The following is a 23889-nucleotide window of genomic DNA, read 5'->3' on the forward strand; positions in this document are numbered from 1 at the left end:
TCCTTCTCACAACTCACATTCCCACCTTGTTTTGTGTCATCAGCAAACTTGGAAATATTACATTTGGTCCCCAAATCCAAATCGTTCATGTAGATTGCGACTAGCTGGGGCCAAAGCAATGATCCTTGCAGTACCCCATTAGTCACATCCTGCCATCCTGAGAATGATCTGTTCATTCCTACTTTCTGTTTTCTGTCTGTTAATCAATTCTCAATCCATGCCAGTATATTATCCCCAATTCCATGTGCTCTAATTTTGCTTACCAACCTCTAGTGCGGGACCTTATCGAAAGCTTTCTGAAAATCCAAATACACTACATCCACTGGTTCCCCCTTATCTATTCTACTAGTGACATCCTCAAAAACTCCAACAGGTTTGTCAAACATGATTTCCCTTTCATAAATCCATGTTGACTCTGCCCAATTCTACCATTATTTTCTAAATGTCCAGTTCTGGGGCAGGTGGGACCTGTACAAGGAGGACGGGTTACACCTTAGCAGGACTGGGACAAATATCCTCACAGGGAGATTTGCTAGTCCTGTTGGGGAGGGTTTAAACTAGCTTGGCAGGGGGATGGGAACCTGAGGGGGCTTTCAGATAAGAGAGAAACAAATATGGTAATGGTAGTGTCATGCAGGCCCCCACCTGTCAAGCATGAGGCATATTAATTTCGCCACATGGGCATTACATTTCAAACTGTTGTTGAAGTGAAGAAAGGACTTGCTTTAAAAAATTGCCAGATCTTGGCTGGAAAGACATTTGCATATTAACAGACAATGTTTGGAAGGACAAAGCAGCCATTACCTGACACATTCATCCCACAATGGACCCTTGGCTAGAAAGATATTTGCATATTAACAGACAGTGCTTGGAAAGGCAAAGGAACATTCCCTGACACATTCAACCCACAATGGACATTTGATCACCAGATGTTGAAGGTGGGGGAGCTTGCATTCCAGGTTAACTGCTAAGATGGCCAAATACACAAACAGACATGGTCAAACCAGCTAGTTACATGACTAACCTGCTGGGCAACCTGAGTTTTTTGCATTTGTACAACCAGTTTAGGCAGAAAGCAGAATGCTCCTGGACTGAGAAGATCTCTCCTGGCTGGCTCGCCACAGCCTCTCCTGTCTGCCTGCTCCCATCTCTTTCTCACAAGCCTCTGAATCCACTGAAGATACATGAACCCCAAGAGAGAAAAGTTTCCTACATCGAATAAGGTTTGAGAAGAATACTGGGCTCCAACGAAAAGCAAGATCTACCTACAATCAAGGACTCTACAGTGAGCTCGAAGAACTGTACAAAAACTCTTCAGATATTGCCTCAAACCTTTCCACTTTATTTTTCTTTTTTCTGTCTCTATTTGCATGTATGTATCGCGTATGCATGCTTGCATGGGTGCATCGTGTATCCGTAGGCGTCAACTGAATTAGTTCAAGTTTAATAAATTTAAACTTTTCTTATTTAAACCTAAGAAAGCCTGTTTGTGCTGGTTTATTTGCCTTATAATTGGAAAGCAGTGAACAAGGATTCACCAAAGGGGGAGCTAAAAACAGTGTATTTCAAAATAAAACCCTTTTACAATAAGACTTGGTGAAGGCTGAAAGGGAACCCTAGACCTCTTTCTCACCTGGTCATAACAGTAGGAAGAAAAGTAATAAGTGAAATTGGGAGGCAGTGAAACAAAGGTCAGCATAAAATAGCATCAAAATACAGAAAAATGTTAAAGAGGCAAAATTAAAGGCACTCTATCCTGCACATGTAGTCGTCTAGGCCACAGGAAGCATTCACGACTTGCCACGTCTCAGGATGTGCATTCCATGTAGCCGAGCTTCCCTGTCATGCCTTAACTTTACCGACTATTTATGATAAACTGGAGACTTGAAATTAGAAAGTAGAATGACCCTTAGAATTAACTATAAGGTAACTACTTAATTTTTTTTTACATTTTTCTAATTTCCAGCTATTAACATATGCACCCTAACAGTAGTGTACTAATCTAGCTATTTACAGACACTCTCTAACAGCAGTTACTCACCAATCAAGCACCTTACGGCTTTCCTGTGATGTCACTGATTCTTTTTTCAAACTCAGTCAACTCGCACTGACTCCTGAATCTCCTCTCCTGAGGTTTAACTGCTCCCTCACAGGTCTAGTTCCTCTCCACTGCCTGAAGGTAAGTGTAAGAGCTTGGAGCTTCACTCTGTATTTATCCTCCCCCGATGTTTATCTGCTCCCTCGCAGGTCCAGTTCCTCTCCACTCCCTGAAGGCAGAATTTCCAGCCTCTGACCTGTTCATGTAGCCATAGTATTTATATGGCTGGGAACGAGCCCCCAGCAGCGCTATTTAAAGGAACCAGCAACAACTTTCAGGTTCGTTGCTAATTAATTTCTGCTGGCTGTTGCTGAGTTTGTAGAAGTGTTTGGTGGCTTGTACTGCTTTTTAAAGTTGTTGAAGGGAGTGGTGTGGCATGTGGTGAAGATCTTGGTTCAGACTTCAAGGATTCCACTTAGACCATTTGCTTCTAGACATGGGTGCAGTAGTTTCGATCCCCCTTGTCCTGTAGCACAACAGGGAGAATCAGAGGGGGACAAGCTGCTCAAAGAGAGAGGAGGAGGAGGGGGTAAACGTCTTTCAGCAGGAGGTCATATCTGCCCAGGGTCATCAGGGTCCAAGTCTACCACCTCAACCTCAGCAAGGTACAGTGCGTTAGACATCTCCACTTCACCAAGGAGGTGCTCATTGAACTATGCCACCTTTTGCAGCCCGAGCTGCAGCCTCAGAGCAGAGCAAGGATGGCATTGCCAGTGGCTGTGAAGGTGTCCATGGTCATGTGCCTTTATGCAGCATTAGTATGGACCCCTGGATTACAAGTCCAGTAAACTAACCACTATGCTACTGTTCTGCCTTTCATATATTTATGCATTTATTGACCTGACCTCTCGTGTGAGGTCATTGAACTTCTTGCAGCACTACATCGAACTCCTTGAAGCTTCACTCCTGGCATTCACTGCCACAGCTATCTGGTCCCACAGCCTTTTCAGAGTTTGTCTGGAGGGCTTCCTCGCTCCTCGCGGATAGCTGACTGCTCTTCTCTTCAGTGCGACGTTGTAAAATCTTGGAGCCGACCTTCTGCCACATTTTTATGAATTATTCATGGGATGTGAAAGACGCTGGCAAGGCCAGCATTTGTTGCCCATCCCTAACTGCCCTTGAGAAGGTGGTGGTGAGCTGCCTTTTGGAACCGTTGCAGTCCATGTGGAGAGCTCCAGGATTTTGATTTTTATGTTTTGCCATAATTCAATGTTTTTCTTTCTCACAATCTCTTCTGCCACCAGGTCCAGCTCCTGCTGCACCTCCCCTTTGAGAGATGCAAGCTGGCTTTAATAGTGCAGGCTAGCATTAAGAGGTGTCAGCTTTTCACAATTTTGGACCACTGCTCAGTTGGATAGCCACTCAGCATTGTGCACTGACTGCACGCTGAGCAGGCTTGAGCAAGCAGCACAAAGTTTGCATGTTGCCTGCATCAGGAACAATGGGACACTTAATCCTGGGTCACAATCCCTTCACCCATTTTTGGGTCTTATTGACTTTCAAGTCCTGTATGTATATTTAACATTTGTCCCAAAGAAAGTGTATATAAGTTTTTTTTAAATTTTCCTCAAGGAAAATTTATAAGGCATAATCAGCTGGTGTCTTGTATGAAGATTTATTTTCTTCAAAACTAATTGCAACCACAATTTCGAGATATGGAGATGTTCCCTGCTGTGAATCATTATCCGGTTTTATTTGAGCATTCCCATAGCTGCACTCATAGAATGGCCATGATTTCTAAACAGAGTGGCTAAGTTTTTCTTCATTTCAAAAAGGTATATGGAGATTCCCATATTTATTTTGCATGTGCCTGACGGAAGTTCCTTGTAATTGTGCAAAAAATGGGAAAGAGTCCACCATATTTGAGCACAGGGAAATGTGGGGAGTCACATTAATAATCAAATGGCAAATAGTTCAACTGTTTCTATTTTTCTAATCAATAAACTTAATAAAAGCTGTGAATATATGTGAAGAAAACTTTCCATGAAAAGGACTTTTTAAAATTTATTCATGGGTTGTGGACATTGCTGGCAAGGCCAGCATTTATTGCCCATCCCTTATTCACCAAGAAGGTGAACCATCTTCTTGAAAAGCTGCATCCATGTGGTGTGGGTACACTTACAGTGATATCAGGGAGGGAGTTCCAGGATTTTGACCTAGAAAATGTGAAAGAATGGCAACATATTTCCAATTCAAGATGGTGTGTAACTTGGAGGGAACTTGCAGGTGGGATGTTCCCATGCGCTTGCTGCCTTTGTTTTCCTGGGTGGTAGAGGTCGTAGCCAACAAAATCGGAACTCAGTGATGCCATTGATTCTCTAGCCAACGGAAAAGCCCCTGGGAAGGACAGCATTACCCCTGAAATCATCAAGAGTGCCAAGCCTGCTATACTTTCAGCACTGCATGTACTGCTTTGCCTGTGCTGGGACGAGGGTGCAGTACCACAGGACATGCGCGATGCCAATATCATCACCCTCTATAAGAACAAGGGTGACCGCGGTGACTGCAACAACTACCGTGGAATCTCCCTGCTCAGCATAGTGGGGAAAGTCTTCGCTTATGTCGCTTTAAACAGGCTCCAGAAGCTGGCTGAGCGTGTCTATCCTGAGGCACAGTGTGGCTTTCGAGCAAAGAGATCCACCATTGACATGCTGCTCTCCCTTCGCCAGCTACAGGAGAAATGCCATGAACAACAGATGCCCCTCTACGTTGCTTTCATTGATCTCACCAAAGCCTTTGACCTCGTCAGCAGACGTGGTCTCTTCAGACTACTAGAAAAGATTGGTTGCCCACCAAAGCTACTAAGTATCATCACCTCATTCCATGACAACATGAAAGGCACAATTCAGCATAGCGGCACCTCATCAGACCCCTTTCCAATCCTGAGTGGTGTGAAACAGGGCTGTGTTCTCGCACCTACACTGTTTGGGATCATCTTCTCCCTGCTGCTCTCACATGCTTTCAAGTCTTCAGAAGAAGAAATTTTCCTTCACACAAGATCGGGTGGCAGATTGTTCAACCTTGCCCGTCTAAAAGCGAAGACCAAAGTACGGAAAGTCCTCATCAGGGAACTCCTCTTTGCTGACGATGCTGCATTAACATCTCACACTGAAGAGTGTCTGCAGAGACTCATCGACAGGTTTGCGGCTGCCTGTAATGAATTTGGCCTAACCATCAGCCTCACGAAAACAAAGTGTATCAAGTCTGTGTCCTCAGTACCTTGCTCTATGGCAGTGAGGCCTGGACAACGTATGTCAGCCAAGAGCGACGTCTCAATTCATTCCATCTTCGCTGCCTCCGGAGAATCCTTGGCACCAGGTGGCAGGACCGTATCCCCAACACAGAAGTCCTTGAGGCGGCCAACATCCCCAGCTTATACACCCGACTGAGTTAGCGGCGCTTGAGATGGCTTGGCCACGTGAGCCGCATGGAAGATGGCAGGATCCCCAAGGACACATTGTACAGCGAGCTCGTCACTGGTACCAGACCCAACGGCCGTCCATGTCTCCGCTTTAAAGACGTCTGCAAACGCGACATGAAGTCCTGTGACATTGATCACAAGTCGTGGGAGTCAGTTGCCAGTGATCACCAGAGCTGGCGGGCAACCATAAAGGCGGGGCTAAAGCATGGCGAGTCGAAGGGACTTAGCAGTTGGCAGGAAAAAAGACAGAAGCACAAGGAGAGAGCCAACTGTGGAACAGCCCCAACAACCAATTTTATCTGCAGCACCTGTGGAAGAGTCTGTCACTCTCGAATTGGCCTTTATAGCCACTCCAGGCGCTGCTTCACAAACCACTGACCACCTCCAGGCGCTTACCCATTGTCTCCCGAGACAAGGAGGCCAAAGAAGAGGTTGTAGATTTGGAAGGTGCTGTTCATGATTAAATGTAATTATACAGAATAATGAATTTTAAAAAGTTATAGTGTTTTTAATTTAATAATTACCAACAGTTTCCACTTTTATTTTCTATGTATAGGTTGAAGTGATCTACAGCTTGGCCTGCATTGTGTTGGGAAACAATGAACTACAGAAGGTCTTAATGGAGAGAAAGGGTTTCACCTTCAAGATTATATTGAATCATCTTAAAACTGCTGAAAAAGTAGGCTGTAGCAAATTAGTATGGTATATAAAATTTTAAAGGAACGCAATAATGCAAATATGCAATGGGGATTCCACAACACTTCATTATTTTAAACTAAATTTAATATCTCATTCATATAATCACATTTTAATGTGGAAAATCCCTATTAAAATAATTCTTTACATATTCTTAACTTTTATTAAGTTTGCTGTATATAAAACAAAATAACTGCAATATGAGTCACTGGAAATTCTATAGCAGAATTGAATCATACAGTTTGGGAGCTCGTAGGTTAACTACCCTGAGCTTTGCTACCTGACCTTTGTTAAATTGGCAGTGGAGACACAACATTTGATTTCAAACCCCTCAGATAGAGAAGAAAGAGAAAACTGGACAGTTTGTTGATGCCTTGTCCAATAACTTCCTCTGACAGTGTGTGTAAATATCAAGTATAGAAAGAATAGACTTGTCTAAGCTGTCCATAATGTTTGAATAGTTGAGTCACAGTCTACAGTCACACAAACAATGGTAACTCAGTGGGCTTGCAATGTCTCTGTTATGGCATCTCAGCATGAGTAACCACCTTCAGAGGAAGGTGTTACCTCATTACTATTCACTGAAAAGTATGCACAGAGAAATTAACATAGTGAATGTGAAATATAATGAGCAGCAGGTTCTGTGGACACTTCTCCACAAGTTCAGACATGACTCAAAATGGAAGGAGCTTTGCAATAATTAAAGGTGACAGGCACACCTCTAAAGGAGTCATTGTATAATTAAAAATATCTGTACTTGTAAAGCATATGCATTTCTTAACAAGTTAAACAGGTTTCAGTTGTCCAATTCCTTTATGTACTGTGGGTAAAAATGCATGTATTCACTTCCATGAAAATATCTTTCCGCAATCAATTAAACTAATTGTAAGTCTCAAAGTTTCTGCTTTTACTGCATTAAATTCTATTGAATTGACTGATAACAGGTAAAATGTTATTGCACTTAACTATTATTTACTTTTTTATCAGGATATCTCTTTACGAGCAGGCAGTGCTTTAGCCCTCTTTGCATTCAACAATACAAAGCAGGAGCTTCTGATACGTGAATATGGGGGCATTGAAATGTCAGTGTTCAATAAGTTTCTGCAGTCCGCAAAAGAGTTGGACCAGGCCATTGCTGCATTTCAGGTATTCGTCCAGGAGAACATTCTTCTATGCTAATCAGTTTATGTGTCTGACCAATCATCTCTATGCCCTAAAAATTCAATTGTACAGTGACCATTTTTGGGGCATTAAACAGCCTCCAAAGTATCCAGGATGGTTGGGCAGGAAGCATAAGCACATTTCCAGCTGAAAGTGTACCACCCACCATATTGGATCAAACATATCCAACAGTGTCAAGAATCTAGAAGAGTGAGTAACTTATTTAAATGAGGATCCTGCAGATCTTGCAGCACCGCTTTGATTGTGGTCTTCCCCAGTACCTAATTCGCCATATGCTGAAATTGGCCTGCAACACTTGGCATCAACTGGTAGGAAGGCTGCTCACCAGTGCTATTTAAAGAGATCATACAGAACTTAGAAGGTTAGCACTGGTTTGTCATTTCCGGCCTCTGGTTAACTTTTGTACTTTTTTGGTGTGTTTTATCACTCTGGAAACTTCACTTTCTCTGCAAAGAACAAAATTTTGCTGCGTCGCACTATTTCTGGCTGCCTCATTGATAGTTCGACTACAGTCATGGACTGTAGGGCTACCTTTGGAGCTGGAGGAGGAGAAGGAGCATCAAGATGTCACTTTGCAGGATCCCATGATCAAAGTGGTTTATCAGGGAACAATTCTCCTACATTAATTTTACTGAGAAGCAGGGCTGATGGGTCCAGAAATGGGCAGCGTTCCTGTGTGTCACGTGTGCGGCTGCACCATCTCGATTACGCAGCAGGCGACCATTTAGCATAATGGAGATGCCAGTCACCCCCAATCATGTGGCTGGGGTAGGAGATGAGATGCCGAATACGGGATCAGCTGACAGTGGATCAGGTGCTGGCGCCATCTTTAAAAGCATGCCAGCCCTGCAATCACTCCTTTCTTGCAATCAATAGAAATATTCATGATACTCATATTATGGAGAATCACACCAAGCATGATTGGCATTATGGGATCTGTGCAGAGTAACCCGCACATGTTTCTGTTCTGTCATGCAAATCAGCCTTTGCAGGTCTCTGCAGCCACAGAGGGACAGCCATCAACCTCTGAGGAGGAGCAGTCAGAGGATGCACCATCCCATGACTCTCCTGTACCTTCCACCAGTGCAGATATTTTCACCTTGGTGGGTAGTCCATCGACATTACGGTCAGGGTCACTAGCTGGTGAGAGAACTGCACATGCGCCAACATAGCTGGCTGAGGCTGAGACAGCCGATGCCTCCGACAGTCGGAGGGAGGACTGTGCTTGGCCAGGCCCCAGGCCACCATGAGCCATTGGTGTTGACAGCACAGGGCATGCTGGAGTTGCAGAGAGGGGTTCGGCAACATCTGACAAAGATGCCAGGGGCCATATGCAGCCGTGAGCCGACGATGGTGGAGTCCATCTGTGCCATGATTACTATCATCTCCCAGGCATACAAGCACATGGCTGCCTCCGTCAACGGGTTGCGGATCCTCACGGAGAGCCAGATTCCACAGATACGCGAGGACCTGCACTTCATCCCTTTGGCCATGAGCCCGATGCAGCAGTGGCAAGGCGAGAGACGGACGAGATGCCTGGAGATTTCTGCTCCTCGTCCTTCTCTAGTGAGCAGGAAGGTTATACTGAGCCTTGAAAAGAGGAGGAGATGCTGCCCTCCACATCTTGGAGCTCCCCTCAGGACACTCTGAGTGTGCCCTCAGCCCCTCCACTAGTGAAACCAACTCTAGCAGTTGCGATGCCCAAGGAGAATCCTGCACTAGTGCAGGAAACAGTCAGGCAGTCAATGCCCTCCAGTCCTCGGGCAGTCAAAGGACGGCCGATGTCATCCCAGGCTAAGGGGCATCCTGATCAGTAGCCTGCCTCCAGCATAGCTCATATCGCAGGGTCACACCATGTAGGTGCACCCATAAATGTGTTAAGAAAAGGACCTAGCCATACTTGGGGATTCACGGATGTCGCAAATATGTTCTTTAGAATTTAATTAAATGTTCTTTTGTGCCAATCATTAGCCATCTTTGTGTGAACACATGTTCCATCATGCCTTAATTGTAAGCTTCTAACTTCCACCATACCCCTTACTGCAGTGCCAATGTGACCACACATTATCATGGCAACTTAACTGCAGATTTCATTAACATATGTTCTCCCACGGGCACTAGTGCTCATTGCAGCTGGTCAATCTTCCAGGAACACAATTGGAAAGGGGACAGCAGACTACATGCATGAAGGTGGATTTTCATTGGATTCTCAGTGAGTATATATCAGGGTGGCTGAAGGCAGGTCATTGAAGTTGTCTCTTGCTTCCTTTGTACATCGCTCAACGTGTCTGGCCTCCATCACCGTGTTCTCATCATCCAAAAATCCTGTTGTTCCATTTTGGACAATTTACTATATAATGATATTTTGAATCATATCTGAAACACCTATTAATAATTCTATGGGCATCAAGATGTCATAGAGATGAGCTACAGTCAAACCCTTTGTCTAACAATGGCCACACCATCAAATACCATGAAACCACAATGGGAGAGAAATTTGGGTCACTTGACAGAAAACAGGTTTCTGGTAAGGAGGTTTTAATAAGAGAAATTTTCTGTGCAGAAAGCCAGAAGCCAGAAGGAAGAGAGACCCATTCCAGCAAGAAGAAGGACCCTGCCAGAATACCATCATTAAACTACCTAGAGGCAGAGACAAAAGGTGGTCTTGAATCTCCATACCTGAGCAATTGTAACAGGAATTTTTGCCATTGAACTGTGATTGAAATTTAACCAAAGAAATCTGCAGCAAAGCATCAGTCCACCTTAAACTTTCCAAAGTCAGACTTCAGTGAACCAGGACAAAGGAAAAATAGGCCTGCACCGCTTTTAAATTTTCCTCCCAGGGAAACAAGCAAGGTTTCACAATGAGCTCTTTTTTAAAACCATCAGGCCTAAATGCATGCTATCTTTTAATCTCTATCTTTTCCTGGATGTGCATGCGTGCGCATGTGAGTGGGTGACTTTGTGAATATTTTTGGGTATTGTTTAATATAATTTATCTTTCTTTAAATCAATGAGAAAACCTGTCATTTGCCTGTTTATTAACCATTAAAACGCTCAAGGGGTTAAAAAACATTTCTAATAAAAACACTGTCTTCGGTCAGTTGAAAGGTGAAAAAGGGAAACCATCCTATCATTTCCCACCCGTCCATCACTGGTTGGAGGCTCATTAGGCAGGATCTGAAACATTGGATTGAATGAGAGCAATTTGGAAACAGGAGGAAAATTGATCCCTAAAATTGTAAAAAAAAATCAACAGGTTTTCTCGTATTACTTTTACTGTGCTAAAACATTTAAGACATGGCTGCATTTGACACCAAAGTGTTTGTAAAACAGGGAGAGTTATCATGGGGTGCATTAAATCTATTAAATATTGAAGAATTAAAAGCCGTAGCTAACCAGGTGTGTGTAACAAGCAAGAAGCCTGAGATCCTTAAAAATCTAGCTAGTCATTTTAATACTGGCCCAAATCCAGAAGAAACAGGCATGGAACCTGAGTCTGACAAAGTAGCCCTAGCTAGAAGTCAAATGGGAACACAGTGAATGGAATTGGAGTTTCAAAAGGAAAGGGAGAAATGGAACGAAAAATGCAATAGGAGGCAGCGGAAAGCGAGATGCAGTGGGAGGCAGTGGAAAGAGGGATGCAAAGGGAGAATAGAAGTGAGAAAGCATGGGGCCCTCCACAAGTCATGAAAGAAAGTGCAAAGAGTAAAAGACCTGTGTGTTCCCACTGTAGCAAAGCAGGACACGTGAAAGCCAACTGCTGGAAATTCAAGGGGAAGCCAATGGATTTTGTTGGGGTTCACAAGGCCAGTCCAGGAAAGAGGGCCCTAACAGGTGGCAAGGCAGACCAGACTGTGGTCTTAACCACAATGAGTGACCCCTCTAGAAATACCGCCATGGGTGTGGTAGAAACAGACAAAATCCCTGAGGGTTCCCAGAATTTTGTCTTAAAGGGAAAGTTGTCCCCGTACCCCTCTAATGAGGTGACCAAGCCAATTGTCCTGCTCAGGGATACAGCAGCCACACAATTCGTAATGCTGGGTAAAGGCATGATCTTCCCACCAGAGAGCTCGGAAAAGGCAAAGTTTCCAGTAAAAGGCATTGAAGGAGGGTACATGTCCCTACTCCTATATCAATTCTACTTAGAGTGTGACCTACTCTCTGGATTGGTTACAGTAGAGATTGTTCCTAGTTTGCCTATAGCTGGAATAGATTTTCTGTTAGGCAATGATTGGACTGGGGATAGAGTGAGAGCAGCCTGGAAAGTCTTAGACCAGCCAGATGAGACCAGGGAGATGGAACAGTTACAGGAGGAAGTCCCTGGAATATTCCCTGACTGTGTAGTAACCAGTCTGTGGCTAAGCGAGCTCTACCAGAGAGAGCTGAGCCAGTAATACAGTCAGATGACCCAGAGGTCTGACTGGTTGAAACAATTTCTGAGATTTAGGAGAGGAAAAGGAGGTGTACAGTAGATTCTCCTTGATTGAAGCTCAGCAGGCAGACCCTGATTTGAAAAAGAATAGCACAGACTGCCTGTTCTGAGGCAGAGGCAGAAAGAGTGCCTGAATGCTATCACTTTAAAAATAGGGTAGTGATGAGAAAATGGAGACCCTGCAGAGGAGGAGTGGACAGTGGTCCACCAAATTTTAATTCCCCCCCAAATATGTAGGGAAATCTTGAGGATTACGCATGAAATCCCAATGGCTGAGCATGTGGGTATCCAAAATACCCAGGCTTGGATAAGCCAGCACTTTTATTGGTCTCACCTTCACAAAGATGTGCATAAATTTTGTAGGACGTGCCATACCTGCCAGGTTGTTGAGGAACCACAATCTGCAATCAAGCCTGCTCCGCTAGAACCCATACCTGCTTTTGAAGAACCATTTAGCAGAGTACTGGTAGATTGCCTAGGACCTTTACCCAGAAATAGGACAGGTTTCCAATATATCCTAACAATCATGGATAAAACCACCCGATTCACAGAGGCCATACCCTTAAGAGAAATTACAGCCAAAGCCACAGTTGAGGGGCTGACCCAGTTTTTCACCCACTACAGACAGCCCAAAGAGTTCCAATCAGATCAAGGATCTAATTTTACATCCAGGGTATTCCAAGAAGTCATGCATAGCCTTAGCATTGAACAGTTAGAATCCTCAGCATATCACCCACAGTCACAAAAGGCTCTGGAATGACACCACCAAACCCTGAAAACCATGATCAGTGCCTATTGCTATGAGTACCCCCATGATTGGGACAAAGGGTTAGCTTTTCTGCTGTGCCATCAGAGATTCACCCAATGAATCAACAGGCTTCAGGCTGTTTCAATTGGTTTATGGCACGAGGTAAGAGGCCTTAAACTGATCAAAGAAAAATTTCTAGATCAAAGGGAGGAAATCTCATTGTTAAATTAGGTATCAGCCTTTCACGCGCAACTTTTTAAAACATGTGCTGTAGCTAAAGACACCTAAAAGCCTCTCAGAAAAACATGAAAAGGCAAGCAGACAGACACGCTCAGGCTCGGACATTTAAACCAGGGGATGAAGTCCTAGCGCTGTTGCCATTACCAGGCGAACCCCTAAAAGCTAGGTTCAATGGCCCGTATTATGTGGGGAAAAAGATCAGTGAAGTAAATTGCCTGATGAACACCCCAGACTGGAGAAAGAAACGAAGAATGTGCCACATCAATATGTTGAAGAAATATCATAATAAGGAACAGGACAAACCAGTGAATTATGCCTGGTAGTTAGAACAGTGGGAGATGGAAACAAGAGTGAAGAGGAACCATGGGAAGAAGGAAACCTAGAAAATTCTCATATTGAACCCCCTACTGTGAAATTGCTCAACACAGAAATCTTAGGGAGACTAGAGACAGTTTTGAACTATTTAACTGAAGAGCAGAGGAAAGGCTTAGCATCACTGCTAAGAGAGTTTGGATAAGTGAGTAAGGACAAACCTGGTCGTACCTCTTTGACCATTCATGATGTGGATGTATGGGAGAGCCCACCTATAAAACAAAACCCATATCGACTGAGCCCCAATAAATTGGCTCAATGACCGAATTGAACTTAGTCAAAGCAGCTGGAGTTAACCTATTGTATTGGTCCCCAAGCCCGATGGATCAAAGCTATTTTGTATTGACTACCACAAAGTTAATGCAGTGACTCGAACAGTTTCATATTTGATTCCTCACATTGAAGACTGTGTTGACAAAGTTGGCAATGTATCACCAGTAACCTGATAAGCTAGTGACAGTAAACCTGAAGAACACAAGTGATGAATGCATGTATATGTGTGCTGTCATATGTTTTCACTTTTCTTTCTAAAAACATCAGAAAATGAAATACCAAGGAATTTCATTTTTTCCCTTTTTGCAGGGAGGTGTCATGCTCACACAAAGGGAATTTTTTTAAATCTTTCCTGGGATGGGTGGTTGCTGGCTAGGCCAGCATTTATTGCCTATCCCTAATTTCCCTTGAGAAGGTGGTCGTGAACTGCCTTCTTGAACCGCTGCAGTCCATGTGGGGTAGGTACACCTACAGTGCTGTTAAGGAGGGAGGAATTATAAACTATAATATGAACTGATGAATTAAACTCAAAACAGACACCTCTTTCTACAAAACAAGATGGAATAAGAGGTCAGGTGAGCTCTCCTGTATTGTAAATACACATGGTAACTACTGGAACCCTGAACAATCGGCATGTCTGGTCAAGTGTTGAAGAAAGCATTAGAAATGTAAATGGCCCATTCAATGTTAATGGCTACCCCTCTTCAACAAGTTGGAGTTAGCAATGTCTTGGCAGACATCGGGACTCCAGACTAAAACTCAGGATAATGGGTGTGAAAAACATCACTTTATCAAGATGTCCTCGAGATGAGCTACAGTCAAACCCATTGTCTAACAACGGCCACACCATCAAATACTATTTATGAAAATACAATGGGAGAGAAACCTGGGTCACCTGACAGAAAACAAGTCTCTGAAAAGGAGGTTTTAATAAGAGACATTTGCTGCGCAGAAAGCCAGAAGCCAGAACGAAGAGAGGCCCATCCCAGCAAGAAGGATCCTGTGAGAATACCATCTTTAAACTACCTAGAAGCAGAGTCGAAAGGTGACCTTGAATCTCCCTACCTGAGAAATTGTAACAGGATTTTTGCCATTGACTGAGATTTAACCAAAGAAATCTGCAGCAAAGCATCCGTCCGCTGGAAACAAGCCAAGTTGCACAATGAACTCTTTATAAACCATCGGACCTAAATGCATGCTATCTTTTAATCTTTATATTTTCTTGTGTGTGTGTGAGTGGGTGACATTGTAAATATTTTTGGGTATTGTTTCATAAACATCCTTTCTTAAATCTGTGAGCAAATGTGTCATTTGTCTGTTTATTGATCCTTAAAACACTGAATAATAATTCTAATAAAAATGCTGTCTTCGGTCAGTTGAGAGGTGAAAAAGGGGAACAAGCCTTATCATTTCCAACCTGTCTGTAACACTTAGCTATGTCACCTGTTGTAGCCACAACTTGAGCCTGGTACCAGCACATGGACAGCATTTCCTGGGGCAACCAAGGGGTGACTGTGGACCTTAACTTTTATGCCATGGGCTCCTTTTAAGCTGCAGTGATGATATCAATGACATACACAGCTTGCAGTCCACCAATATAACAGGGAAGTCACCAAAGCTCCGCACACCAGGAGGAACACATACATCTCCTTCCCCATAAACAGAGTAAAATAGGACAAGAGAGCTCTTGGTTTCAACCACATGACAGGCACCTCCAATGTGAAAAGTGCCATAGACTGTATCCATATTGCCTTAGATGGTCCCTATCTCTGCAGGGATAATGTTATTAAAATTGTTGAATTGGTATTTTGACAACATGCCATCTATCATTTAGATGATATTTCTTTTTGGCTAACCTGTTCTGAAAAACTGCATTGGTTTCATAATGCAATTTTTATGAAGCACTGCAACCCGAAGAAGGAAGAGAGGCTACACACCATGCCTATGGTAGAATTAATTCTTTGAATGCAAAACTTCCAGATACACTTTTTTCATTCCTAGCAGGAGAAAAATCAGGTGCACAACTGATTGAATATGCTATCTGGCATCAAATGCATAAGCTCAAATGATTAAAAATGTTGTGATATTTACAGTGAAAAATCTTGATACTGTGAAGGTTGAAAATATATGACTAACAGCCCACTATGTGGATGGAAGTTTCTATGTGAATGAACTTTACATAACTTACAATAAACAACAATGCACTTGTATAGGATGAGAAAAGATCATTTGGCCCATTGGGCCATGAAATGCATTCTAAAAGATTTGATAATAATTTATTTCTTTTCCACATGGTACAGATAATAATATTAGCCAAGGTGATTGTAGATATGGATGAGGTCACACTGTCAGCTATGGGTATCATAACTTTAATCAATCTGCTCAAGTCAGAGAAGCCATCCACAATCATTGTAGTAGGTAAAATGCATTATTATGTCTATTGTTTTCAATAGTGCTAAAATATCTATCTATATCTACAATTCTAAATCTGTCTCTGCATATACAACCAACAGACTGTAACGCTATCCTGATCAATTGACTTTATAGAATTTAGATTTGTAGTAAGATGCCACCTGCTCCAGGCAGTTACTGATAGCTGATTTATCATTTGTTCTCATTGCAGGTTGATTGATACTATGTTGTGTCATATATATGATTATGGCATGCTGCAGTGATCATATTCCAGTTAATACTAACCTTTCAACTTACTGCCAAATACTTTATACTAGTCAAATCTCTATCATATTTCCTTAAAATTATATTCTGGTAATCAGAACATTCTTATCTGAACATGCAGCGTTCCCTGTAATTCTCTAGTCCTGATTTGAGACATCCATTCTTCTGTACTACCGTTGCATTTTTCATCTGTGCAGTCAACTGCTCGAATGCCATACAGTTCTGTTACGACCAGGTGAGAAAGAGGTCTAGGGTTCCCTTTCAGCCTTCACCTGGTCTTACTGTAACAGGGTTTCATTTTAAGCACACCGTGTTTTGAACTCCCCCTTGGTGACTCCTTGTTCACCACTTTCCAATTATAAGGCAAAGACACCACTTTCCAATTATAAGGCAAAGAAACCAGCACAAACAGGCTTTCTTAAGTTTAAAGAAGAAAAGTGAAATTTTATTAAACTTAAACTCTAATTCAGTTAACACCTACAGATACACGACACGCCCATGCTAGCATGCATATGCGATACACACATGCAGATAGGGAAAGAAAAGAGCAGAGGAAATAAAGTGGAAAGGTTTGAGGCAATATCTGAGGAGTTTTTGTTACGGGTCTTCGAGCTCACTGTAGAGAGTCCTTGCTTATAGGTAAATCTGTTGAGGCCCAGTATTCTTCTTAAACTTTGTTTGCTGTAGGAGACTTTTCTCTCTTGGGGTTCTTGTTTATTTATTTATTTATTTTTATTTATTTAGAGATAGAGCACTGAAACAGGCCCTTCGGCCCACCGAGTTTGTGCCGACCAACAACCACCCATTTATACTAACCCTACAGTAATCCCATATTCCCTATCACCACCCTACACTAGGGGCAATTTAAATGGGTTTTTGGAGTTCCATGAGAAAGAGGTGGGAGCAGACAGACAGAAAGACAGGTCTGTCCTTCGCTCCCTTTTTAAACAGAGGTACAACTTTAGCAATTCTCCAATCCTCCGGTACCACACCTGTATCCAGTGAGGACTGGAAAATGATGGTCAGGCCCTCTGCTATTTCCTCTCTTGCTTCTTTTAACAGCCCAGGATACATTTCATCTGGCCTTGGTGCCTTAGTTATCCTCTTACTCATAATGTATTGATAAAACATCTTTGGGTACACCTTGATTTTGCTTGCCAATATTCTTTCATGCCCTCTCTCTGCTTTCCTAATCTCCTTTTTGATTTCACCTCTCCACTTTCTATACTCCTCTTGGCTTTCTGTAGTATTGAGTTCTCGGTGTCGGACATAAGCTTTCCTTTTCTGCCTTATCTTACTCTGTAGGCTCCTTGACATCCATGGGGCTCTAGATTTGGCCGTCTCACCCTTTTTCTTTGTGGGAACATGTTTACCCTGAACCTCTTGAATCTCCCCTTTGAATGCCTCCACTAGGAAGGGTGTGATTGCACTAGAGTGGGTGCAAAGGAGATTCACCAGGATGTTGCCTGGGCTGGAGCATTTCAGCTATGAAGCAAGACTGGATAGGCTAGGGTGAGTCTAGCATCACTGGTTGAGAAACTATTGGAAAAAATTCTGCGGGACAGGATTAATCTCCACTTGGAGAGGCAGGGATTAATCAGGGATAGTCAGCATGGCTTTGTCAGGGGGAGATCGTGTCTAACTAACTTGATTGAATTTTTCGAGGAAGTGACTAGATGTGTAGATGAGGGTAAAGCAGTTGATGTCGTCAATGTGGACTTCAGTAAAGCTTTTGTTAAGGTCCCGCATGGGAGATTGGTTAAGAAGGTAAGAGCCCATGGGATCCAGGGCAATTTGGCAAATTGGATCCAAAATTGGCTTAGTGGCAGGAGGCAGCGGGTGATGGTCAAGGGTTGTTTCTGCAAGTGGAAGCCTGTGACCAGTGGTGTACCACAGGGATCGGTGCTGGGACCCTTACTGTTTGTAGTCTACATTAATGATTTAGACGTGAATATAGGAGGTATGATCAGTAAGTTCGCAAATGACACGAAAATTGGTGGTGTCGTAAATAGTGAGGAGGAAAGCCTTAGATTACAGGATGATATAGATGGGCTGGTAAAATGGACAGAGCAGTGGCAAATGGAATTTGATCCTGAGAAGTGTGAGGTGACGCATTTTGGGAGGACTAACAAGGCAAGGGAATGTACGATGGATGGTAGGACCCTAGTAAATACAGAGGGTCGGAGGAACCTTGGTGTACTTGTCCATAGATCACTGAAGGCAACAGCACAGGTAGATAAGGTGGTTAGGAAGGCATATGGGATACTTGCCTTTATTAGCCAAGGCATAGAATATAAGAGCAGGGAGGTTATGATGGAGCTGTATAAAACGCTAGTTAGGCCACAGCTGGAGTACTGTGTACACTTCTGGGCACCACACTATAGAAAGGATGTGATTGCACTGGAGAAGGTGCAGAGGAGAATCACCAGGATGTTGCCTGGGCTGGAGCATTTCAACTATGAAGAGAGACTGAAAAGGCTAGGGTTGTTTTCCTTAGAGCAGAGAAGGCTGAGGGGGGGACATGATTGAGGTATATAAAATTATGAGGGGCATTGATAGATTAGATAGGAAGAAACGTTTTCCCTTAACGGAGGGGTCAATAACCAGGTGGCATAGATTTAAGGTAAGGGGAAGGAGGTTTAGAGGGGATTTGAGGAAAAACTTTTCACCCAGAGGGTGGTTCGAATCTGGAATACACTGCCTGAAGTGGTGGTAGAGGCAAGAACCCTCACAATATTTAAGAAGTATTTAGATGAGCACTTGAAACGCCATAGCATACAAGGCTATGGGCCAAGTGCTGGGAAATGGGATTAGAATAGATAGGCTTGATGGCTGGTGTGGACACGGTGGGCCGAAGGGCCTGTTTCTGTGCTATATAACTCTGTGACTACGGCAGGAGAGGCTGCGGCGAGCCAGCCAGGAGAATTCTTCTCAGTCTAGGAGCAAAAAGCTTTCTGCCAGTTCAAACACTGTCTCTACAATTTAAAACTCCCCAAGTTGGTCAGCAGAGTAGTCACGTGACCTACTGGTATAACCACTTCTAACTTTGTGGATTGTGTGTCAGGGAATGGTCCTTTGTCTACAAATACTGTCTGTTAATATGCAAAAATGTCTTTTCAGTCAGGGGCCTGGCAACCCCTTGTAACAGCAACAATTTGAAATTTAGTGTTCATGTGGCGAAATTAATGTTCCTCATTCTTGGCAGGTGGAGGCCTGCATGACAAGCTTATTTTTTATGATTGAAAATATCATGTGGGTGTGGCACTCATCCACATAAACTAACAAGGTTCCAGGTTCGATCGCTGGTCTGCTGAGTTAGTTGCTGTCAGCTAAGGGTAGTGACCTTGGGGTGGCTGGAAAGAGCTCCTGATTACAATTCTCATTATCTAGCAGCTTGCTGGTCATTACTAATTTGGGTCTGCCATTTTTAATGGATCCATAAGCAGTCTAACTAGTGTGGGAATTCACTCATGCAGGGATAATGTTATATATCCCTATATCTACATATATAATAGCTTATAATGTAACTTGAGGATGAACATTTGCACCCTCCCATGCCTTTTGCACATGTGGGTGCAAAATTTGGTTGCATAGTCCCACTGAGGTACAGAGGCCAAACACCTTACTTGTAGTGCACAACCTGTGCGGCACACCATCTTGATAACAGTGCTCACACAGGTGTCCCGATGGCACCAGAAGCAAATGGAGCTGATGATAGCATGATGTCACACAGCCCTACCAGCTAATGTGGTGCCCATTTTCCAAATTTGGAGCACACAGATCCATTGAATAAATTGGCACATCTCTCAAAAAAAAAATCAAGTGTTCAGCTATAAGATGGACCCTGCACCAGCGCTATTTAAAAGGCCAATGAACAAGTTCCAGGTGAAGTGCTTTTGCCTTACTTATGTTTAGGTTGAGTTTGTTGAAGTACTGTGCTGTGTTTTTCAAGTTGGTTTTGGGAGCAGGTATGAGGGCAGTTGTTGCAGTGCTTATTGGTCTGCAACATGACCAGGAAATTGAGCAGAGGATGCACAGATGGGAAGTTCTGGGAGGAGGGAGGAGGGCTATGCACCAGGGTTTTCTCGAGAGCACTTATCCTGGACCAACCCAGGAGCAGTGCCTGATGCAATTCAGGTTCAACAAGGATATGGTCACTGAACTGTGCCACCTCATTCAACCTGACCTGGAACCTCACTGCAGGACGAGAACAGCCCTGCCAGTGACTTTAAAGGTCACCGTCGTCCTCAAAATGTTATGCCTCCAGGCGGGAGACATCGGCAACATTTCCCAGTATGTTGCCCATCGCAGCATCCAGAAGGTCATAGAGGCCATCTACTCCAGATGAGGGCAGTTCATCATCTTTTCACTGAGGAGCTCCACATGTCAACGGGGATGGTATAGGAACTACAATGGCTTCCATTGCAACCCATCCACAAACATTCACTCCCTCCGCCACTGATGCACTGTGGCAGCAGTGTGTACCATCTACAAGATGCACTGCAGCAATGCACCAAGGCTCCTTAAGTAGCACCTTCCAATCCCATGACCTCTACCATCTAGAAGGACAAGGGCAACAGATGCATGGGAACTACACCACCACCTGCAAGTTCCCCTCCAAGCCACACACCATCCTGACTTGGAACTATATCGCCGTTTCTTCACTGTCGCTGGGTCAGAATTCTGGAACTCTCTTCCTAACAACACTATGGGTGTACCTACCCCACGTGGACTGCAGCGGTTCAAGAAGGTGGCTCACCACCATCTTCTCAAGGGCAATTAGAGGTGGGCAATAAATGCTGTCCTTGCCCGCGACACCCACGTCCCATGAACAAATAAAAAAAATTCCATAAATGTGCAGTTGGTGTGCAACCTGCCAAGATCATTTTGGTGAATGCCCACTATCCTGGCAGCCACCATGATGCATTCATCCAACACCAATCAGTCCTACCCACCATCTTCATCCCTCTTAGAGGAACTGGAAGCTGGCTGCTTGGGTACAAGGATTACTCCCTCTGTATCTAGTGGATGCCCCCCTCACCCCACCCACCCCACAATGCAAGTACAGTGGGCCTACAAAGAGAGCTAAGGAGCTATTTGGAACATCGTCGAGCAGGCAATCGGCCTGCTAAAACAACAGTTTCTCTGCCGACCGCTTGGGAGGATCATTGTAGTAAATGCCAGAACAAGTCTTGGAAGTTCGTGGTGGTCTGCTGCACCCTCCACATTATGAGGGTGCAATCATTACCTCCAGGGATCCAGAAGCCAATTCGGGAGGAGAAGGAGGAAGACAAACAGAAGGAAGAGAACATAAGAAATAGGAGCAGGAATAGACCAATCGGCCTGTTGAGCCTGTTCCACCATTCAGTACAATCGTGGCTGATCTTTGCCTTCAACTTCACTTTCCCACCCACTGAACTGGACTAGCCATATAAGTACTGCAGCTACAAGAACAGGTCAGAGGCTGGAACTTCTTCGGTGACTAACTCATCTCCTGGCTCCCCAAAGCCTGTCCACCATCTACAAGGCACAATTCTGGAGTGTGATGGAATACTCTCCACTTGCCTGGATGAGTGCAGCTCCAACAACTCTTAAGCTCGAAACTATCCAGGGTAAAACAGCCTGTTTGATTGGCCTCCCATCCACCACCTTCAACATTCACTCTCTCCACTACCAATGCACATGTAGCAGCAGTGTGTACAAGATGCATTGCAGAAACTCACCAAGGCTCCTTAGACAGCACCTTCCAAACCTGTGACCTCTACCACCTAGAAGGACGATGGCAGCAGATGCATGGGAACACCACCACCTGCAAGTTCCCATCCAAGCCACATCGAATCCTGATTTGGAACTATATCACCGTTCCTTCACTATCACTGGGTTAAAATCCTGGAATTCCTTTCCTAACAGCACTTTGGGTGTACCTACACCTCATGGACTACAGAGGTTCAAGAAAGCAGCTCACCACTGCCTTGTCAAGGGCAATTAGGGATGGGCAATAAATGCTGGCCTTGCCAATGATGCCCACATCCTTTGAAAGAATAAAAAAAATTATTGTAAAAGCAAACCTAACTAGTTAAAATAAATAACTAAAACACAATGTTTAAAAAGTAATACTTTGCTCTACCATTCTTTTTTTCTTCCTACCATTTCTTCTCTATTATTATTTTATTTCTACACATTTTGTGACTAATATAATCTATTCTACTTACTCTTGTCTTTTTTCTAGCTTCTTAACATTTAAAGTATGTTATTTATCATGTTTCTTTGGGCTCCCTCCTCTCAAAGTTCATTTTGGAAGTGAGAGCAACTTTGAAAAATTGATCAACTGAAAACTAATTCCAAAAGTAGACAAAGACCTAAAGATTGATCTGCTTATACTGTAGATATGACTAGGTCTATCTCTGCCATCTTTTTCTGCCATCTGAACTTATAGGGATTACTGATGGATGAGTGCATTCATTGAGAGCACTAGAAGACTGGACCTGGATGAACAAACATGTTTATTATTCACTCGGAATTAATTTAAATACTTTTTCCTCAATATTCTCTTCTACTGTCCTCAAAATACTAACTCCTTGTTGGGGAACAGATCCCTGGCACCAATCAAGTGGCTGGTATTCATGTGCAACCCTAAAGGGTGATTAATGGCAGACTATTTGACTATATTGAGCATTACATTGGTGATGCTTTCCTCGTTTTGAGTACCACTCATCCATATACAAATCCTAAATTGATTTTAGGCTCAATGCAAATATAGCTCATTCTCGATCATCTCTTAAGTTTATATATGCATTTCTTCAAGAATTTGTGTTATTTCATATGATTTGGTTCTCAATTTTTAGTTCATACACAGTATCTATTAAGTTAAATTACTGAAATTGTACTGTACTGTAATAATATTTTGACCAATTTGTACAATTGCTCTCTTTACAGGACAGCTGCTGTCCTCTCTTACTCAAACCAGAACAGGTATTTCCGATGCCATTATTACAATGGGAGCTGTAGAACACCTTTGTCCACATTTATATGCTGAGAGGGAACAGGTAAAGGAAAAACAAACAATAGTGTAAACTTTGTGAATATGTCTTTATGTGCATTAACATGTTATATCCATGAAGGATGATGTGTCACTCTTGATATTCTTCAAGTCATAACTGATGCTTTGTGAAATATGTTAAGACATGTGCAAGTGAAGTTCTCTTTTAATACTAAAGATGGCATCATTGCCTTTACAGACTCTGGTGCTAGGAAGATCCTGGACAATTAGTGAATAAGTAATTTTACTGTAGATCATTACTACATAACATGTTAGGTTCTGCTATATTTTGTTTTCTTAATTAATTTACATCTATTAAACTGAGTCTCTATGGAAAATGGACTTAACAGCAATAAAGGAATAAGTCGAGTGTGTGATGGAATACTCTTCACTTACCTGGATGGATGTAACTGAAACAACACTCAAAAAGCTCAACAGCATCCAGGCCAAAGCAGCCCACTTGATTGGCAGCCCATCCGCCACCTTAAAAATCCACTCCCTCAGTTACCAGCACACTCTGGCTGCAATACGTACTACCCACAGGATGCACTGCAGCAAATCGTGAAGGTTTCTTTGACAGCACCTCCCAATCCCACAATCTCCACCACCTGGGACAAGGACAGCAGTTGCACAACCTTCACATTCACCACCAAGTTCCTCTCCAAAACAAACATCATTTTGTCTTTGACATTTATTGCCATTTCTTCAT

The 23889-nt window shown here is 43.2% G+C and overlaps 1 protein-coding gene across 1 annotated transcript in view; it reads left to right on the top strand.

Moving 5' to 3' along the window:
* Window positions 1–23889, top strand: part of ankar (ankyrin and armadillo repeat containing) — a 255424-nt gene that overhangs the window by 229376 nt on the left and 2159 nt on the right. The window contains exons 24-27 of the mRNA XM_068036280.1: window positions 6076–6198; window positions 7203–7361; window positions 15766–15883; window positions 23078–23187. Of these exons, the coding sequence (XP_067892381.1) occupies window positions 6076–6198; window positions 7203–7361; window positions 15766–15883; window positions 23078–23187 (510 nt within the window). The remainder of the gene's footprint in view (window positions 1–6075; window positions 6199–7202; window positions 7362–15765; window positions 15884–23077; window positions 23188–23889) is intronic.

Source organism: Heterodontus francisci, chromosome 7, assembly GCF_036365525.1.
Source record: "Heterodontus francisci isolate sHetFra1 chromosome 7, sHetFra1.hap1, whole genome shotgun sequence".
NCBI classification, from domain to species: domain Eukaryota; kingdom Metazoa; phylum Chordata; class Chondrichthyes; order Heterodontiformes; family Heterodontidae; genus Heterodontus; species Heterodontus francisci.